The sequence below is a fragment of the Salmo salar genome, chromosome ssa03 (genome assembly GCF_905237065.1).
Source record: "Salmo salar chromosome ssa03, Ssal_v3.1, whole genome shotgun sequence".
Lineage (NCBI taxonomy): Eukaryota > Metazoa > Chordata > Actinopteri > Salmoniformes > Salmonidae > Salmo > Salmo salar.
Genome location: NC_059444.1, coordinates 92,783,759 through 92,807,397, shown reverse-complemented (window position 1 = coordinate 92,807,397; position 23,639 = coordinate 92,783,759). Strand labels below are relative to the sequence as shown.

The window sequence follows — 23,639 nt, the reverse complement described above, 5'->3', positions numbered from 1 at the left end:
TTTGCACCCAATTATTTCTACTTTGCACTTTCTTCCACTACAAATCTACCATTCCAGTGTTTTACTTGCTATATTGTATTTACTTTGCCACCATGGCCTTTTTTGCCTTTACCTCCCTTATTTCACCTATTTTGCTCACATTGTATATAGACGTATTTTTCTACTGTATTATTGACTGTATGTTTGTTTTACTCCATGTGTAACTCTGCGTTGTTGTATGTGTCGAACTGCTTTGCTTTATCTTGGCCAGGTCGCAATTGTAAATGAGAACTTGTTCTCAACTTGCCTTCCTGGTTAAATAAAAGTGAAATAAAAAATAAATAAAAATCATCATCATCACCACCTTCATCGTCATTCATATAGTCATCATCATCATCACCAGCTGCAGCATCACATAACTACAGTACATAGTGTATTTGGAAAGTATTCAGACCTCTTGACTTTTTCCACATTTTGTTACGTTATTCTAATCTGTCAGCCTTATTCTAAAATGGATTAAAAATGCATTTTTTTTCCTCATCAGTGTACACACAATACCCCATAATGACAAAGCAAAAACACGTTTTTCGAAATGTTTTGCAAATGTATTAAAAAACAGAAATACCCAATTTACATAAGTATTTAGACCCTTTGCTATGAGTCTCGAAATTGAGCTCAGGTGCATCCTGTTTCCATTGATCATCCTTGAGATGTTTCTGCAACTTGACTGGAGTCCACCTGTGGCAAATGCAATTGATTGGACATGATTTAGAAAGGCACACACCTGTCTATATGTCCCACAGTTGACCGGGCATGTCAGAACATAAACCAAGCAATGAGGTCGAAGGAATTGTGCGTAGAGCTCCGAGACAGGATTGTGTCGAGGCACAGATCTGGGGAAGGGTACCAAAAATGTCTGAAACGTTGAAGGTCCCCAAGAACACAGTGGCCTCCATCATTCTTAAATGGAAGAAGTTTGGAACCACCAAGCTGGCCCCTCGGCCAAACTGAGCAATCGGGGAAGAAGGGCCTTGGTCAGGGAGGTGACCAAGAACCCGATGGTCACTCTGACAGACCTCCAGAGTTCCTCTGTGGAGATGGGAGAACCTTCCAGAAGGACAACCATCTCTGCAGCACTCCATCAATCAGGCCTTTATGTTAGAGTGGCCAGATGGAAGCCACTCCTCAGTGAAAGGAACATGACAGGCTGCTTGGAGTTTGCCAAAAGGCACCTAAAGACTCAGACCATGAGAAACAACATTCTCTGGTCTGATGAAACCAAGATTGAACTCTTTGGCCTGAATGCCATCCCTACAGTGAAGCATGGTGATGGCAGCATCATGCTGTGGGGATGTTTTTCAGCGGCAGGGACTGGGAGACTAGTCAGGATCGGGCAAAGACGAATGGAGCAAAGTACAGAGAGATTCTTGATGAAAACCTTCTCCAGAGCACTCAGGACCTCAGACTGGGGAGAAGGTTCAACTTCCAACAGGACAATAACCCTAAGCGCACAACCAAGACAACACAGGAGTGGCTTTGGGACAAGTCTCTGCATGTCCTTGAGTGGCCCAGCCAGAGCCCGGACTTGAATTGAACATCTCTGGGGAGACCTGAAAGTAGCTGTGCAGCGACGCTCCCCATCCAACCTGACAGAGCTCGAGAGGATCTGCAGAGAAGAATGAGAGAAACTCCCCAAATACAGGTGTGCCAAGCTTGTAGCGTCATACCCAAGAAGACTCAAGGCTGTAATCACTGCCAAAGGTGCTTCAACAAAGTACTGAGTAAAGGGTCTGAATAGTTATGTAAATGAGATTTTTCTGTGTTTTATTTTTTATACATTTCTACACATTTCTAAAAAACGGTTTTAGCTTTGTCATTATGGGGTATTGTGTGAGGATTGATGCGTGGGGAAAAAAAAAAACAATTTAATCCATTGTAAAATAAGGCTGTAACGTAACAAAATGTGGAAAAAGTCATGGGGTCTGATTACATTACGAATGCACTGTATATATGACCTATGTCAATTAGGTTTTCTCTCCATATATCTCTCTATAATCTGTCATAGATACTGACTCTCCATATATCTCTCTATAATCTGTCATAGATACTGACTCTCCATATATCTCTCTATAATCTGTCATAGATACTGACTCTCCATCTATCTCTCTATAATCTGTCATAGATACTGACTCTCCATATATCTCTCTATAATCTCTCATAGATACTGACTCTCCATCTATCTCTCTATAATCTGTCATAGATACTGACTCTCCATCTATCTCTCTATAATCTGTCATAGATACTGACTCTCCATCTATCTCTCTATAATCTGTCATAGATACTGACTCTCCATCTATCTCTCTATAATCTGTCATAGATACTGACTCTCCATCTATCTCTCTATAATCTGTTATAAATCCTTACTCTCCATCTATCTCTCTATAATCTGTCATAGATACTGACTCTCCATATAAATCTCACCCGCCAATAAACAGTGCAGTAACACACCAGTATATATATCTGTATGATGAGAAATGAAGGACCATTTGTTAAAGTACTCCCCAAACAGACCAAGAGCTGTGTCTGACACCCTGTATGTGAAAGTGTCCCCACAACACTGGTCTGTGACAGGTAATTTGGCCTCTGACTGGAGAGAATAGAGAGAGAGAGAGAGAGAGAGAGCGAGAGAGATGTCTTTATTCTTTTGGAACTTTTGTGAGTGTACTGTATACTGTAAATTAATTATTGTTTATTTCACTTTTATTTATTATCTATTTTACTTGCTTTGGCAATGTAAACATATGTTTCCCATGCTAATAAAGCCCCTTAAATTGAAAAATAAATTGGATTGCCACCCGGGATACAGCGGGTTAAAGCCTGACTCCGCAGGCACAACGCACCCCTCCCTATTCTACCTCTCTCTCCCTCTGTCGTTCCATTTTACTGTGTGTGCTCAGGGGGTTTCTTTACCATCTGCGAGCACCGCGCTCATGTGTTTGTGTGTTCAGTCTTATGCACACACAATAAACTTTTCTACCGGACACCAGATAGAATTTCAAAGACACCTGCACCGAAATCAATAATATTCGGAACATTTATTCCGAACATAATCCTGAACTGCTCTGGAGATCCTTTTTCGTTTGTGGCTTTTAGTACCCTTTTCAACGATTTGTGTTTCATTCGAAACGGGATCTCGGGAAACATGTTGAGGAGAGGAGGTATTTCTTTTGAAAGGTTCCCGAAGTTGGGACGCCAATGACGCGCGATGCAAGAGGTAAGAAGGAAAGGGGTTTCGGGAAACTGCCCAGTGGTTTGGTAGACGTGATTTTCGGTTTGTTTGAGCGGTTCGTTTGGTCGGTTTAGTATTTATCTGTTAGCACCGATAGCTGAGTCACTGTTGTGCTCTGTGCCTGCCTGGTTGGGCTCGCTGCTCTGTTCTGCCCTACTGTTTTGGGAAACCGGGCCCTGCCCTGTCCTATCTGACGCAATGTGCTGCATGATGTGGGTTCATTGCCCCAGTTTATACCTAAACTCGGAGGGCGAAACTGATACCTTGGACAGGGCAATTAATCTAGGATATAGCTACAAGCTTGTTAAAACGGTAGACCCAGGTGCTAGGTTGGGCAGACACTTGTCGACAGTAAGGATAGCAGAACATGAACAAGAAAACTCCCCGATTGCTTAAATCTGACACACCTATGATGTTATGTGATGAAGGCTATTGTAGGCATGTGGCCGATAGCCTACTCATTCGTTACAATGTAACAAACTTCAGCAAGGCCTCTGAAGATTCTTTACAACGTAGCCAATTCTGAAATCAATCCAGAGATGGACTATTGTCAGAAATGATTTGTGGGCCTCTTTCTAAGGTTTTAAACATTCAAATGAAACCATGATTCCACCTACATTACACAGTCTCATGTAGGTCTACCTGTCCAGCATTAGGCTACATAAACTCACGTAGTGTGTCCAACCCAGGGATGTACAGGTCCCTACCCACCAGTGCTGTCTACACTTGCAGGTCTTTGATCCTACATCAAGAATAGGCCTATAACACGTCTTCATGCTTAGTCATACATCATTTATAACTTGTACTGTACTTGTGCTCATGCAGGGTGGGAGGTCTGTTTAATCAAGGGCTAGGTCATGGTCTCTCAGTTGTATGAGGCAATCATTATGTCCTCTTAGAGACAACACATATTAAAGGGGAAATCTGCCGTTGCTACATCAGACTTAGAAATTAATAATATGTACTCATTGATTATTGAAGAATATAACTTATAACTTCCTCAGGAGCTTAGTTCAACTGTCGTACCCCATCAGAACCCAAAATATAAACTGGTTTTACTCCAATTTTTGTAAACCAAGTAATTGTAAACAAACACTGTGTAGCCTCAAAACATTGTTAAAACTATAATTTTATCACGGATGGTCAGTCTTTGCATCCATAGCTCTGTCTATGAATATGAGATTGGTTACATTTCTCCAGCCCCATCCCTCAGGTTTTTACAGAAACAGTGACGAGGGCTACACTTTGTTATTGTTTCAACTACGGATTGCCCCTTTCAAGTATGCTCTTATATTTGTTTTGTATTGATGAGTTTGTCTTTAGGGTCGGAGTGGAGTGTTGGTTGGTCAGACCAGCCCTGTTTGTCTGTGAGTATATATGAAGTTTGTGTTGGTGTGTTGGTGTGTGTGCCCACTGTTTCTCTTTGACCCACTGACTGAATGAGAGAAGGAGATGGTACCGTGTAGGCATGTCAAGGTGGATATACTGTTAGGTACACAGGGTGTAGTTCTATCCTCAAGCCTGCATTATGGATGGAGTGAGGAAAGAGAAAGGAAATAGAACCCATTCCTGATTTAGATAGAAAACAGAGGCCTAGTTAGCCTGAGTGTTACAGCTAGGACCTAGCCTGAGTGTTACAGCTAGGACCTAGCCTGAGTGTTACAGCTAGGACCTAGCCTGAGTGTTACAGCTAGGACCTAACCTGAGTGTTACAGCTAGGACCTAACCTGAGTGTTACAGCTAGGACCTAGCCTGAGTGTTACAGCTAGGACCTAGCCTGAGTGTTGCAGCTAGGACCTAGCCTGAGTGTTACGGCTAGGACCTAGCCTGAGTGTTACAGCTAGGACCTAGCCTGAGTGTTACAGCTAGGACCTAGCCTGAGTGTTACAGCTAGGACTTAACCTGAGTGTTACAGCTAGGACTTAACCTGAGTGCTGCAGCTAGGACCTAGCCTGAGTGCTGCAGCTAGGTCCTAGCCTGAGTGCTGCAGCTAGGACCTAGCCTGAGTGCTGCAGCTAGGACCTAGCCTGAGTGCTGCAGCTAGGACCTAGCCTGAGTGCTGCAGCTAGGACCTAGCCTGAGTGCTGCAGCTAGGACCTAGCCTGAGTGCTGCAGCTAGGACCTAGCCTGAGTGCTGCAGCTAGGACCTAACCTGAGTGCTGCAGCTAGGACCTAGCCTGAGTGCTGCAGCTAGGGCTTAACCTGAGTGCTGCAGCTAGGACCTAGCCTGAGTGTTGCAGCTAGGACCTAGCCTGAGTGTTGCAGCTAGGACCTAGCCTGAGTGTTACAGCTGGGACTTAACCTGAGTGTTGCAGCTAGGACCTAGCCTGAGTGTTGCAGCTAGGACCTAGCCTGAGTGTTGCAGCTAGGACCTAACCTGAGTGTTGCAGCTAGGACTTAGCCTGAGTGTTGCAGCTAGGACTTAGCCTGAGTGCTGCAGCTAGGACTTAGCCTGAGTGCTGCAGCTAGGACCTAGCCTGAGTGTTGCAGCTAGGACCTAGCCTGAGTGTTGCAGCTAGGACCTAGCCTGAGTGCTGCAGCTAGGGCTTAACCTGAGTGCTGCAGCTAGGACCTAGCCTGAGTGTTGCAGCTAGGACCTAGCCTGAGTGTTGCAGCTAGGACCTAGCCTGAGTGTTACAGCTGGGACTTAACCTGAGTGTTGCAGCTAGGACCTAGCCTGAGTGTTGCAGCTAGGACCTAGCCTGAGTGTTGCAGCTAGGACCTAACCTGAGTGTTGCAGCTAGGACTTAGCCTGAGTGTTGCAGCTAGGACTTAGCCTGAGTGCTGCAGCTAGGACTTAGCCTGAGTGCTGCAGCTAGGACCTAGCCTGAGTGTTACAGCTAGGACCTAGCCTGAGTGTTACAGCTAGGACCTAGCCTGAGTGTTACAGCTAGGACCTAACCTGAGTGTTACAGCTAGGACCTAACCTGAGTGTTACAGCTAGGACCTAGCCTGAGTGTTACAGCTAGGACCTAGCCTGAGTGTTGCAGCTAGGACCTAGCCTGAGTGTTACAGCTAGGACCTAGCCTGAGTGTTACAGCTAGGACCTAGCCTGAGTGTTACAGCTAGGACCTAGCCTGAGTGTTACAGCTAGGACTTAACCTGAGTGTTACAGCTAGGACTTAACCTGAGTGCTGCAGCTAGGACCTAGCCTGAGTGCTGCAGCTAGGTCCTAGCCTGAGTGCTGCAGCTAGGACCTAGCCTGAGTGCTGCAGCTAGGACCTAGCCTGAGTGCTGCAGCTAGGACCTAGCCTGAGTGCTGCAGCTAGGACCTAGCCTGAGTGCTGCAGCTAGGACCTAACCTGAGTGCTGCAGCTAGGACCTAGCCTGAGTGCTGCAGCTAGGGCTTAACCTGAGTGCTGCAGCTAGGACCTAGCCTGAGTGTTGCAGCTAGGACCTAGCCTGAGTGTTGCAGCTAGGACCTAGCCTGAGTGTTACAGCTGGGACTTAACCTGAGTGTTGCAGCTAGGACCTAGCCTGAGTGTTGCAGCTAGGACCTAGCCTGAGTGTTGCAGCTAGGACCTAACCTGAGTGTTGCAGCTAGGACTTAGCCTGAGTGTTGCAGCTAGGACTTAGCCTGAGTGCTGCAGCTAGGACTTAGCCTGAGTGCTGCAGCTAGGACCTAGCCTGAGTGCTGCAGCTAGGACCTAGCCTGAGTGCTGCAGCTAGGACCTAGCCTGAGTGCTGCAGCTAGGACCTAGCCTCTGTGCTGCAGCTAGGACCTAGCCTGAGTGCTGCAGCTAGGACCTAGCCTGAGTGCTGCAGCTAGGACCTAGCCTGAGTGCTGCAGCTAGGACCTAGCCTGAGTGCTGCAGCTAGGACCTAGCCTGAGTGCTGCAGCTAGGACCTAGCCTGAGTGCTGCAGCTAGGACCTAGCCTGAGTGCTGCAGCTAGGACCTAGCCTGAGTGGTGCAGCTAGGACCTAGCCTGAGTGCTGCAACTAGGACCTAGCCTGAGTGCTGCAACAAGGACCTAGCCTGACCTGGGACCAGGCTATAGGAGACAACAGACCTGGGACCAGGCTATAGAAGGAGAAAACAGATCTGGGACCAGGCTATAGAAGGAGAAAACAGATCTGGGACCAGGCTATAGAAGGAGAAAACAGATCTGGGACCAGGCTATAGAATGAGACAACAGACCTGGGTCCAGGCTATAGAAGGAGAAAACAGACCTGGGTCCAGGCTATAGAAGGAGAAAACAGATCTGGGACCAGGCTATAGAAGGAGAAAACAGATCTGGGACCAGGCTAGGTCCTAGCTGCAGAATAATTTAATTAACTACAGGATAATATTATATATATTTTTTTTGTGAAATAGGGGATTGATCACTATGGACCAATGGAATGATGACCTTTAGGTTGTGATACACACACACACACACACACACACACACACACACACACACACACACACACACACACACACACACACACACACACACGCACCATCTATTCCCAACTCCACTCTCTCCTGCAGCGCACAGGGTTCTCTAACTTGAGCATTTTTATATCTATTTCCTGTACAGACTCCAACACAGGAATGCCAGGAATACATCAGTGTTGTCCCAGGGCCAGTAGATGGTAGAGAGAGGAAATGAAGCCAAATGCAATGCATATGTAGCTAGGAGCTGAACATTGAACTGGCCTGGTGACTGAGGCCTTGTACAGAAAGTCCCCTATCCCCTATAGGCCCTTGTCAAAATGACCCCTATCCCCTATAGGCCCTTGTCAAAACGACCCCTACCCCTATAGGCCATTGTCAAAACGACCCCTATCCCTATAGGCCATTGTCAAAACGACCCCTACCCCTATAGGCCATTGTCAAAACGACCCCTGGTAGTGGGATACTTGACTTGTGGAGATCTGAAGTCAGTGTGAATCCTACGGGGAAGGTTCCATCTAACTAATATTTTTTACTTTTATTTCTTTAACTAGGCAAGTCCGTTAAGAACACATTTTTATTTACAATGACGGCCTACCAGGGAACAGTGGGTTAACTGCCTTGTTCAGGGGCAGAACGACAGATTTTTACCTCGTCAGCTCGGGGATTTGATCTAGCAACCTTTCGGTTACTAACCACTAGGCTACCTGCCACCCCTAATATAAGAGGTCAAGAGGTATGGGTTGTTTCTGGCCTGGATGTGTAAGGACCACTGGAGATAGTGGTAGTGGGGTTGTTTCTGGCCTGGATGTGTAAGGACCACTGGAGATAGTGGTAGTGGTCATCCGTACAGGAAGCATCAATGGCTGTTTTCATCAGACACCAGTCTATTTCCAACCAGGACTATGACACTGATGTTACTGTACAGTTGTATCCATATGGCCCTATATCACAGCAATGGAGGCTAGGTACACCTACTGAGTCATGATCTTATTCTAGTCAGTTACCTGTAATCTCTCTCCCAACACTTGTGACATTAGCAGGCCGGAGGCCAGCGTTTACATGAACATTTGATTCTGGGTTCCAAGATGAGTTACTTGACATTGTACTGAATAATTGTTAATGTCAATGTACCTGTTGTCTTAATTGTTGATAATTTTGTCATCTATGTATTGGTGAATAGACTTGTTTTATCTAGGTAACATTTTACATGAAGGTGGACTTTAGAAATTATTTATTAGGGGGTTTATTAGGGGGTTTATTAGGGTTTATTAGGGTTTATTAGTAGTAAATGTCTATAATCTATATACCAGTCTTGTCAAAAACCAGGTTTTGCAACGAAACACTACTTTTCTCTGGGACTTTGGTAATGGTGCCAGATTATTAAATCACATTTTCAATACATTCAAGAGGGCTTCAGCTGGATCGATACATTCAAGAGGGCTTCAGCTGGATCGATACATTCAAGAGGGCTTCAGCTGGATCGATACATTCAAGAGGGCTTCAGCTGGATCGATACATTCAAGAGGGCTTCAGCTGGATCGATACAAGTCAACAGCACTGCTTCTAAAAAACACAATTTACACTACATGACCAAAAGTATGTGGACACCTGCTCGTCGAACATCTTATTCCATAATCATGGGTATTAATATGGAGTTGGTCCCCTCTTTGCTGCTATAACAGCCTCCACTCTTCTGGGAAGGCTTTCCACTAGATGTTGGAACATTTCTGCAGGGACTTGCTTCCATTCAGCCACAAGAGCATTAGTGGGGCCGGGCACTGATGTTGGGCAATTAAGCCTGATTTCGACAAACCATTTCTGCATGTACCTCACTTTGTGCACGGGGGCATTGTTACGCTGAAACAAGAAAGGGCCTTCCCCAACTGTTGCCACAAAGTTTGAAGCACAGAATCATCTAGAATGTTATTGTATGCTGTAGCTAGAAGATTTCCTTTCACTGGAACTAAAGGGCCCGAACCATGAAAAACAGCCCCAGACCATTATTCCTTCTTACTGTTGGAACTATGCATTAGGGCAGGTAGCGCTCTCCTGGCATCAGCCAAACCCAGATTTGTCTGTCGGACTGCCAGATGGTGAAGAGTGATTCATCACTCCAGAGAATGAATTTCCACTACTCCAGAGTCCAATGGCTGTGAGCTTTACACCACTCCAGCAGATGCTTGGCTTTGCGCATGGTGATCTTAAGCTTGTGTGTGGCTGCCCGGGCATGGAAACCCATTTCATGAAGCTCCTGACAGTTATTGTGCTGACGTTGCATCCAGAGGCAGTTTGGAACTCAGCAGTGAGTGTTGTGTCTTGTCTTTGGTCACCATTAAACTGAAGACATGTTTATCAATTAACTCCCTGTAATTATTATCACGCGATTAAACTGATTAATCATTTAACTATAATTAACTATGAGATCGGGGCACCAAGGAAAATATTCAGATTACAAAGTTATAATTTTCCTAATATAACTTTCCTATATTATAACATTATATATTATATTATATTATAGTATAGGCCGATTATCTTCTGGTTTAAATGGTGTATTTTACCTCGCGTCCAGTCTCATTCCAAACGTCGTAAATTGTTGTATCTGCACGAACCCAGCCTTTACTAAGAGTCATCCATACATCAATTGTCTTAAAATCATTTATTTACTAAACTAAGTAATTCACAGAAAGTATACAAACAGTAATTATCGTCACAAAGAATTGTTAGAGTAATGTGCCCTAGTGGGCTAGACAGGCATGGCTGGTGTCTTGTAGAACAATGGGTCATAAAAGGTCAGCTGAGGATGCCAACAGAGTTCATTAATATTAACAATTGATATGCTAATCCTTTGCACATGAACGCTCACTGATTTGAGAACAATTGCAATCAATATATATTTACGCTCAGTGTGTCATCGGGATCCTTGTTGGAGCGTCGTTCTGTTGGAGAGTTTTGTCTCTCTCGCTCTCTCTCTCTCTCTCTCTCTCTCTCTCTCTCTCTCGGTTAAAATGGATCTTTCAAAGCGACATTCATTAATGTCGTTATGGATGGATGTTTCGTCGGTCTTCGCGTTCAATGATATCATTTCTAGCTGCAGACTATTAATTAATATCAAAGACTTGTTCTTATTCTGTCGATATCGATAGTCTAAAAGTTAACCACGTGGTATAGTTCACTTTCAGTAGAGGAATTGGATGGTAAAACCTATTGGCCAACTCGCAATGGAGTGGAGGCCTGGTCTGTTAGAAAGTAACTCAGGGTATGGTTTTATAGTGAACATAGAACAGGCTTGTCACATGACGCCTGGTCCTGTCTGTGTCCCTGGGGGCGTGCCGATGCTTGGTACAGAAATACAATTCTATCACATTAACATCAGTACATAGCATCTCAATGTATTACAAATAGCTTTATCCTTATTAATACATTTTATACAACCATGTGGATGCAAGTCTCATAGCTGAGGCTATTATATAAACCGTTTTATGGTAATATGGCTATATTGTCTCTTCTGAGTATCACAAAATTGTACCAAGCGGACCAGTTCGTAGCTGGATTCTTCACCAATCTTCCATACCTTCTCCAGAACACAAATGTCGCTTGGCTCCCCAATTCTGTGAGTTGGAAGAATTTCCTGTGTCTCTCTATGGGCCATGTGGCCAGAGATTCTTCTCTGGAATTTTACAACCCCTTCACACAGGGCCTGGGTGGGGGGAGGTAGGTTGGGGGATGGTGCAAGGGGGAGGGGGTCAACTGTCCTCCCTGTACTCAAAGAGGCCAACGTCATGACAGTTGCAACCAAGGGGACAGACAATTTTTACGCACTACGTGCTTCAGCACACAGCTTGTGTGGCCTACCACTTCGCAGCTGAGCTGTTGTGGCGCCTAGACGTTTCCACTTCACAATAACAGCACTTACAGTTGACCGGGGCAGCTCTAGCAACGCAGAAATTTAACAAACTGACTTGTTGGAAAGGTGGCATCCTGATGCCAACTGAAGAGTCACTGACCTCTTCAGGCCGGGCTGTTTGTCTATGGAGATTGCATGGCGGCGTGCTCAATTTTATACACCTGTCAGCAACGGGTGTGGATGTTATAGCCGAAATCCACGAATTTGAAGGGGTTTCCACATACTTTTGTATATATAGTGTACCATTCACTAATTAACCAGCCTTCAATCCTAAAGCCTCTAGAAGTTTCAGACATGGAGACGTACGGCCAGGTCAACTTCTGACTGAGTTCGAGGATAGATCCTCAGTCTGCTTGCTCTAAACACTTTGTTTAATAGGTACTGCTGAATTATGAGAGGAAAGTTACTGGCATGATGGTGGTGTTTTGGCTGACTCAGGGCCCTGGCAGCATACTGGTAACATTAAGTAGTTTGTTGTAGTCCAGTCCAGACCTGGGCTGACTCAGGGCCATGGCAGCATGCTGGTAACATTACGTAGTTTGTTGTAGTCCAGTCCAGACCTGGGCTGACTCAGGGCCATGGCAGCATGCTGGTAACATTACGTAGTTTGTTGTAGTCCAGTCCAGACCTGGGCTGACTCAGGGCCCTGGCAGCATGCTGGTAACATTAAGTAGTTTGTTGTAGTCCAGTCCAGACCTGGGCTGACTCAGGGCCCTGGCAGCATGCTGGTAACATTAAGTACTTTGTTGTAGTCCAGTCCAGACCTGGGCTGACTCAGGGCCATGGCAGCATGCTGGTAACATTACGTAGTTTGTTGTAGTCCAGTCCAGACCTGGGCTGACTCAGGGCCCTGGCAGCATGCTGGTAACATTACGTAGTTTGTTGTAGTCCAGTCCAGACCTGGGCTGACTCAGGGCCATGGCAGCATGCTGGTAACATTAAGTAGTTTGTTGTAGTCCAGTCCAGACCTGGGCTGACTCAGGGCCATGGCAGCATGCTGGTAACATTAAGTAGTTTGTTGTAGTCCAGTCCAGACCTGGGCTGACTCAGGGCCATGGCAGCATGCTGGTAACATTAAGTAGTTTGTTGTAGTCCAGTCCAGACCTGGGCTGACTCAGGGCCATGGCAGCATGCTGGTAACATTAAGTAGTTTGTTGTAGTCCAGTCCAGACCTGGGCTGACTCAGGGCCCTGGCAGCATGGTGGTAACATTAAGTAGTTTGTTGTAGTCCAGACCTGGGCTGACTCAGGGCCATGGCAGCATGCTGGTAACATTAAGTAGTTTGTTGTAGTCCAGTCCAGACCTGGGCTGACTCAGGGCCATGGCAGCATGCTGGTAACATTACGTAGTTTGTTGTAGTCCAGTCCAGACCTGGGCTGACTCAGGGCCATGGCAGCATGCTGGTAACATTAAGTAGTTTGTTGTAGTCCAGACCTGGGCTGACTCAGGGCCATGGCAGCATGGTGGTAACATTAAGTAGTTTGTTGTAGTCCAGTCCAGACCTGGGCTGACTCAGGGCCCTGGCAGCATGCTGGTAACATTAAGTAGTTTGTTGTAGTCCAGTCCAGACCTGGGCTGACTCAGGGCCATGGCAGCATGCTGGTAACATTAAGTAGTTTGTTGTAGTCCAGTCCAGACCTGGGCTGACTCAGGGCCATGGCAGCATGCTGGTAACATTAAGTAGTTTGTTGTAGTCCAGACCTGGGCTGACTCAGGGCCATGGCAGCATGCTGGTAACATTAAGTAGTGTATGTAGTTAAAGTCTCATCACTTTTCGTGGGGTGCTGCTGGGATGAAACAATCTTGTAATAGGAAAGTAGTCCCGCACAATGAATTTCTCCAACATGTATGATTATAAGTTGACAACGTTTCTATCCTATAAGGATCTTGGTCAGGTCTGGGACAGGTGTGTGTTAGAGTGTGCAGACAGGTGGGCCCTATACTTTCTTATTACAGTAGTGTAACAGGTAAATCCACAGCCGTTTCTTATTACAGTAGTGAAACAGGTAAATTCACAGCTGTTTCTTATTACAGTAGTGAAACAGGTAAATTCACAGCTGTTTCCTATTACAGTAGTGTAACAGGTAAATTCACAGCCGTTTCTTATTACAGTAGTGTAACAGGTAAATTCACAGCCGTTTCCTATTACAGTAGTGTAACAGGTAAATTCACAGCCGTTTCCTATTACAGTAGTGTAACAGGTAAATTCACAGCCGTTTCTTATTACAGTAGTGAAACAGGTAAATTCACAGCTGTTTCCTATTACAGTAGTGTAACAGGTAAATTCACAGCCGTTTCTTATTACAGTAGTGTAACAGGTAAATTCACAGCCGTTTCTTATTACAGTAGTGTAACAGGTAAATTCACAGCCGTTTCTTATTACAGTAGTGTAACAGGTAAATTCACAGCTGTTTCCTATTACAGTAGTGTAACAGGTAAATTCACAGCCGTTTCCTATTACAGTAGTGTAACAGGTTTGTCCGTAGCTGTTTAGTAACTCTCACCTTAGGTGCCCAAGCCACTTTTCTGCTCTGCTGCCATGGTGATGATGGAATCCTGTTAGAAAAACAAGCAGGGGGTGGGCTCCTCCCTGTCTGTTGTGATAACAAAACTTTCAAAGAAGAAAATGCCTATGACTACAGACAAAAAAATAATCAGTTAAGGCCCATCCCAAATGGCACCCTATTCCCTATATAGTGCACTACTTTTGGTCAAAAGTAGCGCACTATATAGGCAATATGGTGCAATTTGGGATGGGCCCTAACTGATTATTTTTTTGTCAAAAGTAGTGCACTATATAGGGAATATGGTGCCATTTGGGATGGGGCCTAACTGATTATTTTTACACCCTCAAAATGAAAGCAAAAGCTTTGACGAAGGCTGTAAGCTTGACAAACGTGATACTGACAATGGCAGTGTAGGATTCTATTATCTAGGTATGCGTCCCAAAATGCACACTATATGTACTACTATATGTCCCCTTATAGGCTCTGGTCAAAAGTAGTGCGCTATAAAGGGCTGTGTCCTTACGGTTAAGTCCCCCTCCTCAAAACTAATATTTGTATTCCTGTAAAAAAAAGAAACGTCCTTTTGTCCTTGATGATTGTGAAATGGCTGACTGGACAGAGAGGGATGGTAGATCGTCTATAGTCAGCTCTCTGTGTGTGTGGTCAGGTCCCACCATGTCTTTCTCTTTCTCTCTTTCTTTCTCTCACCCTATTCCCTAGTACACTACTTAGTGCACCACTTCTACCCTATGGGTCCTGGTCTAAAGTAGTACCCTATATAGGGAATAGGGTGCATTAGGGACATAGCCCTGGTCTATTGGTCGCTGATATTACAGTGTGCATCTGTATGTCAGTCTAACTGTGATGTTCTCTTCCTGACCAGGAACACACACTCTGGGCGTCACTGAACTCATCTAGAGGACCACATCTCATCTCCTCCCCCATCTTAACTCTACTGACCCCCCCCCCCCACCTCCCTCCTCCAACCCAGTATAAGACTCCCCCATCTTAACTCTACCTGTGAGAAGAAGGCTAGTCGGGCCCACTGTACGATTCCATTACCCACTTCTTAACACCTGTGAAACACTGACCAATCACCATGCAGACATCATCTCTCCGCCGCCAGGTGAAGAACATGGTCAACCAATACTCAGAGGCAGAGATCAAGGTTTGTTGTTGTGATTGTTGTTGTTGCTATTTAACATTTGTATGGTTACCCACAGTTGAAGTCGGAAGTTTACATACACCTTACCAAATACATTTAAACTCTGTTTTTCACAATTCCTGACATTTAATCCTAGTAAAAATTCCCTGTCTTAGGTCAGTTAGGATCACCACTTTATTTTAAGAATGTGAAATGTCAGAATAATAGCAGAGAGAATGATTTATTTCAGCTTTTATTTCTTTCATCACTTTCCCAGTGGGTCAGAAGTTTACATACATTCAATTAGTATTTGGTAGCATTGCCTTTAAATAGTTTAACCTGGGTCAAACGTTTCGGGTAGCCTTCCACAAGCTTCCCACAATAAGTTGGGTGAATATTGGCCCATTCCTCCTGACAGAGCTGGTGTAACTGAGTCAGGTTTGTAGGCCTCCTTGCTCACACACGCTTTTTCAGTTCTGCCCACAAATTTTCTATAGGATTGCGATCAGGGCTTTGTGATGGCCACTCCAATATCTTGACTTTGTTGTCCTTAAGCCATTTTGCCACAACTTTGGAAGTATGCTTGGGGTCATTGTCCATTTGGAAGACCCATTTGCGACCAAGCTTTAACTACCTGACTGATGTCTTGAGATGTTGCTTCAATATATCCACATAATTGTCCGTCCTCATGATGCCATCTATTTTGTGAAGTGCACCAGTCCCTCCTGCAGCAAAACACTCCCACATCATGATGCTGCCACCTCCGTGCTTCACAGTTGGGATGGTGGTCTTCAGCTTGCAAGCCTCCCCCTATTTCCTCCAAACATAAGATGGTCATTAATGGCCAAACAGTTCTATTTTTTTTTCATCAGACCAGAGGACATTTCTCCAAAAAGTACGATCTTTGTCCCCATGTGCAGTTGCAAACCATAGTCTGTTTTTTTTTATGACGGATTTGGAGCAGTGGCTTCTTCCTTGCTGAGCAGCCTTTCAGGTTATGTCGATATAGGACTCATTTTTACTGTGGATATAGATACTTTTGTACCTGTTTCCTCCAGCATCTTCACAAGGTCCTTTGCTGTTGTTCTGGGATTGATTTTCACTTTTCGCACCAAAGTACGTTCATCTCTAGGAGACAGAACGCATCTCCTTCCTGAGCAGTATGACGGCTGCGTGGTCCCATGGTGTTTATACTTGCGTACGATTGTTTGTACAGATGAATGTGGTACCTTCAGGCGTTTGGAAATTGCTCCCAAGGATGAACCAGACTTGTGGTCTACCATTTTTTTTCTGAGGTCTTGGCTGATTTCTTTTGATTTTCCCATGATGTCAAGCAAAGAGGCACTGAGTTTGAAGGTAGGCCTTGAAATACATCCACAGGTACACTTCCAATTGACTCAAATGATGTCAATTAGCCTATCAGAAGCTTCTAAAGCCATGACATCATTTTCTGGAATTTTCCAAGCTGTTTATAGGCACAGTCAACTTAGTGTATGTAAACTTCTGACCCACTGGAATTGTGATACAGTGAATTATAAGTGAAATAATCTGTCTGTAAACAATTGTTGGAAAAATTACTTTTGTCATGCACAAAGTAGATGTCCTATCTGACTTGCCCAAATTATAGTTTGTTAACAATACATTTGTGGAGTGGTTGAAAAACAAGTTTTAATGACTCCAATATAAGTGTATGTAAACTTCCAACTTCAACTGTATATATTGTAAAGCTTCTTTGGGTCTGAGGAAAGAGCCATCATATCTCATTCTTATATATTGAAGTTTATAATTTATCTTAGGCTGGGATTCAAACCGATGGTGCTTTGTTGGTGCTTTTAAAGGGATTGTTTCGGAGACGCCATTAACGGTGGATGCTGCATATGTCAACTCATTCAGAAATTACTTTTTAAATGGCGCATAGCTGACAAAATGAGATCGGATTGAATCCCGGCCTGAATTGTATTTTTTCAAACTAAATATGTTTTAATATTATTATATTAAGGTCCGCGAGGCGACCTCCAACGACCCGTGGGGCCCCCCCTCCTCTCTGATGTCAGAGATCGCTGACCTGACCTTCAACGTGGTGGCGTTCACTGAGGTCATGGGTATGATCTGGAAACGCCTCAACGACAGCGGGAAGAACTGGAGACACGTCTACAAGGTCAATATTCACCTGTTTGTTCTGGCTTTGGAAACTAACTGTTTTCTCTATGATATTTACAACATACAATTGTTAGTATTCCTTCATTCTTTAAATATCCTGTTCCTATGTATTTTGTAACATTTTATCATCATATTGTGTTTTTATTGTTTAACGCTGTGCCTTGTCTTTTTATCTACTGTTAGAGTTGTGCGGTGTCTGTTTGAAATGTGCTGTGTATAAGTGAAGTGGATTATTATTTTATTACTAGGCCCTGACACTACTCGACTACCTGATCAAAACGGGCTCGGAACGTGTGGCGCAGCAGTGCAGGGAGAACGTCTACACCATACAGGTTAGGTTGACGGTTCGAATCCCGAGTCTGTCGGGATAAATGTCTGGGAGTGCACTGAGCTGGCTACTGAATGGTTTCTTTCTCAGGGGGATTGAAACCAAAAAAACAATCTGCAAAAAAAGTATAATAAAGTATACTTCCTCCTCTTTCTCCTCCTCTTCTCTAGACCCTACGGGACTTCCAGTTCACAGACAGGGATGGCAGGGACCAGGGGGTGAATGTTAGGGAGAAGGCCAAGCAGCTGGTGGCCCTGATGAGGGATGAGGAGAGGCTGAAACAGGTATGACATGGTACCTGTATTCTGTTGGTTTGGTTTGGTCTGTTTGACATCAGACACATTATGCCTGGTCCTGGACTTCTGTTTGACATCAGACACATTATGCCTGGTCCTGGACTTCTGTTTGACATCAGACACATTATGCCTGGTCCTGGACTTCTGTTTGACATCAGACACATTATGCCTGGTCCTGGACTTCTGTTTGACATCAGACACATTATGCCTGGTCCTGGACTTCTGTTTGACATCAGACACATTATGCCTGGTCCTGGACTTCTGTTTGACATCAGACACATTATGCCTGGTCCTGGACTTCTGTTTGACATGAGACACATTATGTCTAGTCCTGGACTTCTGTTTGACATCAGACACATTATGCCTGGTCATGGACTTCTGTTGGACTTGAGACACATTATGCCTGGTCCTGGACTTCTGTTTGACATGAAAGGTTTTTCCCAGACACATTATGCCTGGTCCTGGACTTCTGTTTGATATCAGACACATTATGCCTGGTCCTGGACTTCTGTTTGACATCAGACACATTATGCCTGGTCCTGGACTTCTGTTTGACATCAGACACATTATGCCTGGTCCTGGACTTCTGTTTGACATCAGACACATTATGCCTGGTCCTGGACTTCTGTTTGACATCAGACACATTATGCCTGGTCCTGGACTTCTGTTTGACATCAGACACATTATGCCTGGTCCTGGACTTCTGTTTTGATATCAGACACATTATGCCTGGTCCTGGACTTGTTTGACATTAGACACATTATGCCTGGTCCTGGACTTCTGTTTGACATCAGACACATTATGCCTGGTCATGGACTTCTGTTGGACATGAGACACATTATGCCTGGTCCTGGACTTCTGTTGGACATGAAAGGGTGTTTTCCCAGACACATTATGCCTGGTCCTGGACTTCTGTTTGATATCAGACACATTATGCCTGGTCCTGGACTTCTGTTTGACATCAGACACATTATGCCTGGTCCTGGACTTCTGTTTGACATCAGACACATTATGCCTGGTCCTGGACTTCTGTTTGACATCAGACACATTATGCCTGGTCCTGGACTTCTGTTTTGATATCAGACACATTATGCCTGGTCCTGGACTTGTTTGACATTAGACACATTATGCCTGGTCCTGGACTTCTGTTTGACATCAGACACATTATGCCTGGTCCTGGACTTCTGTTTGACATGAGACACATTATGCCTGGTCCTGGACTTCTGTTTGACATCAGACACATTATGCCTGGTCCTGGACTTCTGTTTGACATCAGACACATTATGCCTGGTCCTGGACTTCTGTTAGACATGAGACACATTATGCCTAGTCCTGGACTTCTGTTTGACATCAGACACATTATGCCTGGTCCTGGACTTCTGTTGGACATGAAAGGGTGTTTTCCCAGACACATTATGCCTGGTCCTGGACTTCTGTTTGATATCAGACACATTATGCCTGGTCCTGGACTTCTGTTTGACATGAGACACATTATGCCTGGTCCTGGACTTCTGTTTGACATCAGACACATTATGTCTGGTCCTGGACTTCTGTTTGACATCAGACACATTATGCCTGGTCCTGGACTTCTGTTTGACATCAGACACATTATGCCTGGTCCTGGACTTCTGTTTGACATCAAAGGGTGTTTTCCCAGACACATTATGCCTGGTCCTGGACTTCTCCATTGATCAGATTTTTTAGTCCTGGTCTAGGCTTAATCTGTGTCCAGGAAACCGTCCCAGTATTGTCCCCTCGGTGATGAATAAAATCCCTATCTACAGTCTGTAAATAAGTAGCTATCTATTTGTCTAGGAGAGGACCCTGGCCCTGAAGACCAAGGAGAGGATGGCTGGAGCTGCCGCAGGGTCAGGGATGGGCTCTGGTTCTCTACCTCCTCCCTACCCAGGCCGCCGCACCAGCCAGCCCAGCATGACTGCACTCTACGGGGATGACTTCAGCCGGTCCAGGGAGTCCCATTCCTCTTTCAATTGTGAGTAGTACCATGCAACTGGGAGTACACACACACACACACACACACACACAATCACATTATTGGAAACGAAGGCTGTTCTGAGGTCGGGCCAGGTTGTGGCTAGATACGTTTGAGTCGGGTCAGGGACAATTTTTTTCATTTTAGCTATCCCAAATCCTTTTCCTAACCTTAACCTAGTTCTCCTAAAGCTTACTACACGGTCTACGGAGTTGCAATGTCGTTTTTCATCACAAAAGGGGCGGCTCTGTAACGGTATTCGTCGGTAGAAATGGACCAAGGCGCAGCGAGACTGTGAATACTCATACTTTAATAGACTCAAGTAAGGCATCCACAGGAAAACAATAACACGACAGCAACAGTTTGCAGGCTAACAAACGCAGTGCAAAACAACCACCCACAACCCCAAAGAAAAACACACACACCTATATAGGACTTCCAATCAAAGGCAACTCAACACACCTGCCTTCAATTGGAAGTCCCAATCAACAATACAAACATACCCAACACAAACATGCCACGTCCTGACCAAAACTAAAACACTAGCTCCATCTGCTGGTCAGGACGTGACAGTACCCCCCCCCTCAAGGTGCAGACCCCGGAATGCACCTACCAACAGAAAAACACCAACAAAAAACCCATAAACAATAACCCTTAAACAATAAGGGAGGGAAGGGAGGGTGGCTGCCGTCACCGACGGCACTGTGCTACACCCTCCCTCCCCAACCCACCTATCCTGGAGGTGGCTCAGGTGCAGGCCGTGGACCTCGCTCCACCTTCGGCGTCGCCCACTTTGATGGCGCCGATAGCTGCGCCGGGCAGACGGGCCACTCGGGCTGACCCGGGGGACAGGAGGGCCCCTCGGGCTGGGCCGGGGGACAGGAGGGCCCCTCGGGCTGGGCCGGGGGGCAGGAGGGCCCCTCGGGCTGGGCCGGGGGACAGGAGGGCCCCTCGGGCTGGGCCGGGGGACAGGAGGGCCCCTCGGGCTGGGCCGGGGGACAGGAGGGCCCCTCGGGCTGGGCCGGGGGACAGGAGGGCCCCTCGGGCTGGGCAGGAGGGCCCCTCGGGCTGGGCCGGGGGCAGGAGGGCCCCTCGGGGCTGGGCCGGGGTAGGAGGGCCCCTCGGGGCTGGGCCGGAGGGCAGGAGGGCCCCCCCTCGGGCTGGGCCGGAGGGCAGGAGGGCCCCTCGGGCTGGGCCGGAGGGGCAGGAGGGCCCCTCGGGCTGGGCCGGAGGGCAGGAGGGCCCCTCGGGCTGGGCCGGAGGGCAGGAGGGCCCCTCGGGCTGGGCCGGAGGGCAGGAGGGCCCCTCGGGCTGGGCCGGAGGGCAGGAGGGCCCCTCGGGCTGGGCCGGAGGGCAGGAGGGCCCCTCAGGCTGGGCCGGAGGGCAGGCAGGGCAGTCCAGCAGCTCGGGGCAGTCCGGGCAGTCCGGCAGCTCGGGGCAGTCCGGGCAGTCCGGCAGCTCGGGGCAGTCCGGCCACTCCGGCAGCTCGGGGCAGTCCGGCCACTCCGGCATCTCGGGGCAGTCCGGCCACTCCGGCAGCTCGGGGCAGTCCGGCCACTCCGGCAGCTCGGGGCAGTCCGGCCACTCCGGCTGCTCGGGGCAGTCCGGCCACTCCGGCAGTTCGGGGCAGTCCGGCCACTCCGGCAGCTCGGGGCAGTCCGGCCACTCCGGCAGCTCGGGGCAGTCCGGCCACTCCGGCAGTTCGGGGCAGTCCGGCCACTCCGGCAGTTCGGGGCAGTTCGGGGCAGTCCGGCCACTCCGGCAGTCCGGCCACTCCGGCAGTTCGGGGCAGTCCGGCCACTCCGGCAGTTCGGGGCAGTCCGGCCACTCCGGCAGTTCGGGGCAGTCCGGCCACTCCGGCAGTTCGGGGCAGTTCGGGGCAGTCCGCCACTCCGGCAGTCCGCCACTCCGGCAGTTCGGGCGCAGTCCGGCCACTCCGGCAGTTCGGGGCAGTCCGGCCACTCCGGCAGTTCGGGGCAGTCCGGCCACTCCGGCAGTTCGGGGCAGTCCGGCCACTCCGGCAGTTCGGGGCAGTCCGGCCACTCCGGCAGTTCGGGGCAGTCCGGCCACTCCGGCAGTTCGGGGCAGTCCGGCCACTCCGGCAGTTCGGGGCAGTCCGGCCACTCCGGCAGTTCAGCGCAGTCTGACCTCTCTGGCGACTGTTGACTAGCGGGCAGCTCTGACGACTGTTGACTGGCGGGCAGCTCTGACGACTGTTGACTGGCGGGCAGCTCTGGCGACTGTTGACTGGCGGGCAGCTCTGACGACTGTTGACTGGCGGGCAGCTCTGGCGACTGTTGACTGGCGGGCAGCTCTGGCGACTGTTGACTGGCGGGCAGATCTGGCGACTGTTGACTGGCGGGCAGATCTGGCGACTGTTGACTGGCGGGCAGCTCTGGCGACTGTTGACTGGCGGGCAGCTCTGGCGACTGTTGACTGGCGGGCAGATCTGATGACTGTTGACTGGCGGGCAGCTCTGACGACTGTTGACTGGCGGGCAGCTCTGACGACTGTTGACTGGCGGGCACCACTGACGACTGTTGACTGGCGGGCAGCTCTGGCGACTGTTGACTGGCGAGGCTGGGTTCACGCACTTGAAGCCTGGTGCGTGGTGCTGGTACTGGGCGTACCAGATTGTGAACACGCACCTCCATGCTAGTGCGGGGAGCTGGCCTGGGGCTCCATTCTTGCCCGCAAAACTCCCCCTTGTGCCCCCCTAAAAAATCTTGGGGGTGCCTCTCGGTCTCCCTTACCTCGCCAGCCTTCTTCCGCTGCTTGGTCCTGTGTTGGTGGGTGGTTCTGTAACGGTATTCGTCGGTAGAAATGGACCAAGGCGCAGCGAGACTGTGAATACTCATACTTTAATAGACTCAAGTAAGGCATCCACAGGAAAACAATAACACGACAGCAACAGTTTGCAGGCTAACAAACGCAGTGCAAAACAACCACCCACAACCCCAAAGAAAAACACACACACCTATATAGGACTTCCAATCAAAGGCAACTCAACACACCTGCCTTCAATTGAAAGTCCCAATCAACAATACAAACATACCCAACACAAACATGCCACGTCCTGACCAAAACTAAAACACTAGCTCCATCTGCTGGTCAGGATGTGACAGTACCCCCCCCCCCTCAAGGTGCAGACCCCGGAATGCACCTACCAACAGAAAAACACCAACAAAAAACCCATAAACAATAACCCTTAAACAATAAGGGAGGGAAGGGAGGGTGGCTGCCGTCACCGACGGCACTGTGCTACACCCTCCCTCCCCAACCCACCTATCCTGGAGGTGGCTCAGGTGCAGGCCGTGGACCTCGCTCCACCTTCGGCGTCGCCCACTTTGATGGCGCCGATAGCTGCGCCAGGCAGACGGGCCACTCGGGCTGACCCGGGGGACAGGAGGGCCCCTCGGGCTGGGCCGGGGACAGGAGGGCCCCTCGGGCTGGGCCGGGGGACAGGAGGGCCCTCGGCTCGGAGGCCCCTCGGGCTGGGCCGGGGGCAGGAGGGCCCCTCGGGCTGGGCCGGGGAGGAGGGCCCCTCGGGCTGGGCCGGGGCAGGAGGGCCCCTCGGGCTGGGCCGGGGGCAGGAGGGCCCCTCGGGCTGGGCCGGGGGGCAGGAGGGCCCCTCGGGCTGGGCCGAGGGCAGGAGGG

At 48.0% G+C, this 23,639-nt stretch overlaps 1 protein-coding gene across 3 annotated transcripts in view; it reads left to right on the top strand.

The window, feature by feature from the left end:
- Positions 1-2,900: 2,900 nt before the first annotated feature.
- Positions 2,901-23,639, top strand: part of LOC106592115 (epsin-3) — a 61,410-nt gene continuing 40,671 nt past the window's right edge. For all 3 annotated transcript variants that reach the window (XM_045715798.1, XM_045715797.1, XM_045715796.1), the window contains exons 1-6: positions 2,901-3,253; positions 14,945-15,229; positions 17,205-17,363; positions 17,614-17,697; positions 17,864-17,977; positions 19,805-19,982. In XM_045715798.1, coding sequence (XP_045571754.1) covers positions 15,161-15,229; positions 17,205-17,363; positions 17,614-17,697; positions 17,864-17,977; positions 19,805-19,982 — 604 coding nt within the window. In that variant the 5' untranslated portion in view covers positions 2,901-3,253; positions 14,945-15,160. The remainder of the gene's footprint in view (positions 3,254-14,944; positions 15,230-17,204; positions 17,364-17,613; positions 17,698-17,863; positions 17,978-19,804; positions 19,983-23,639) is intronic.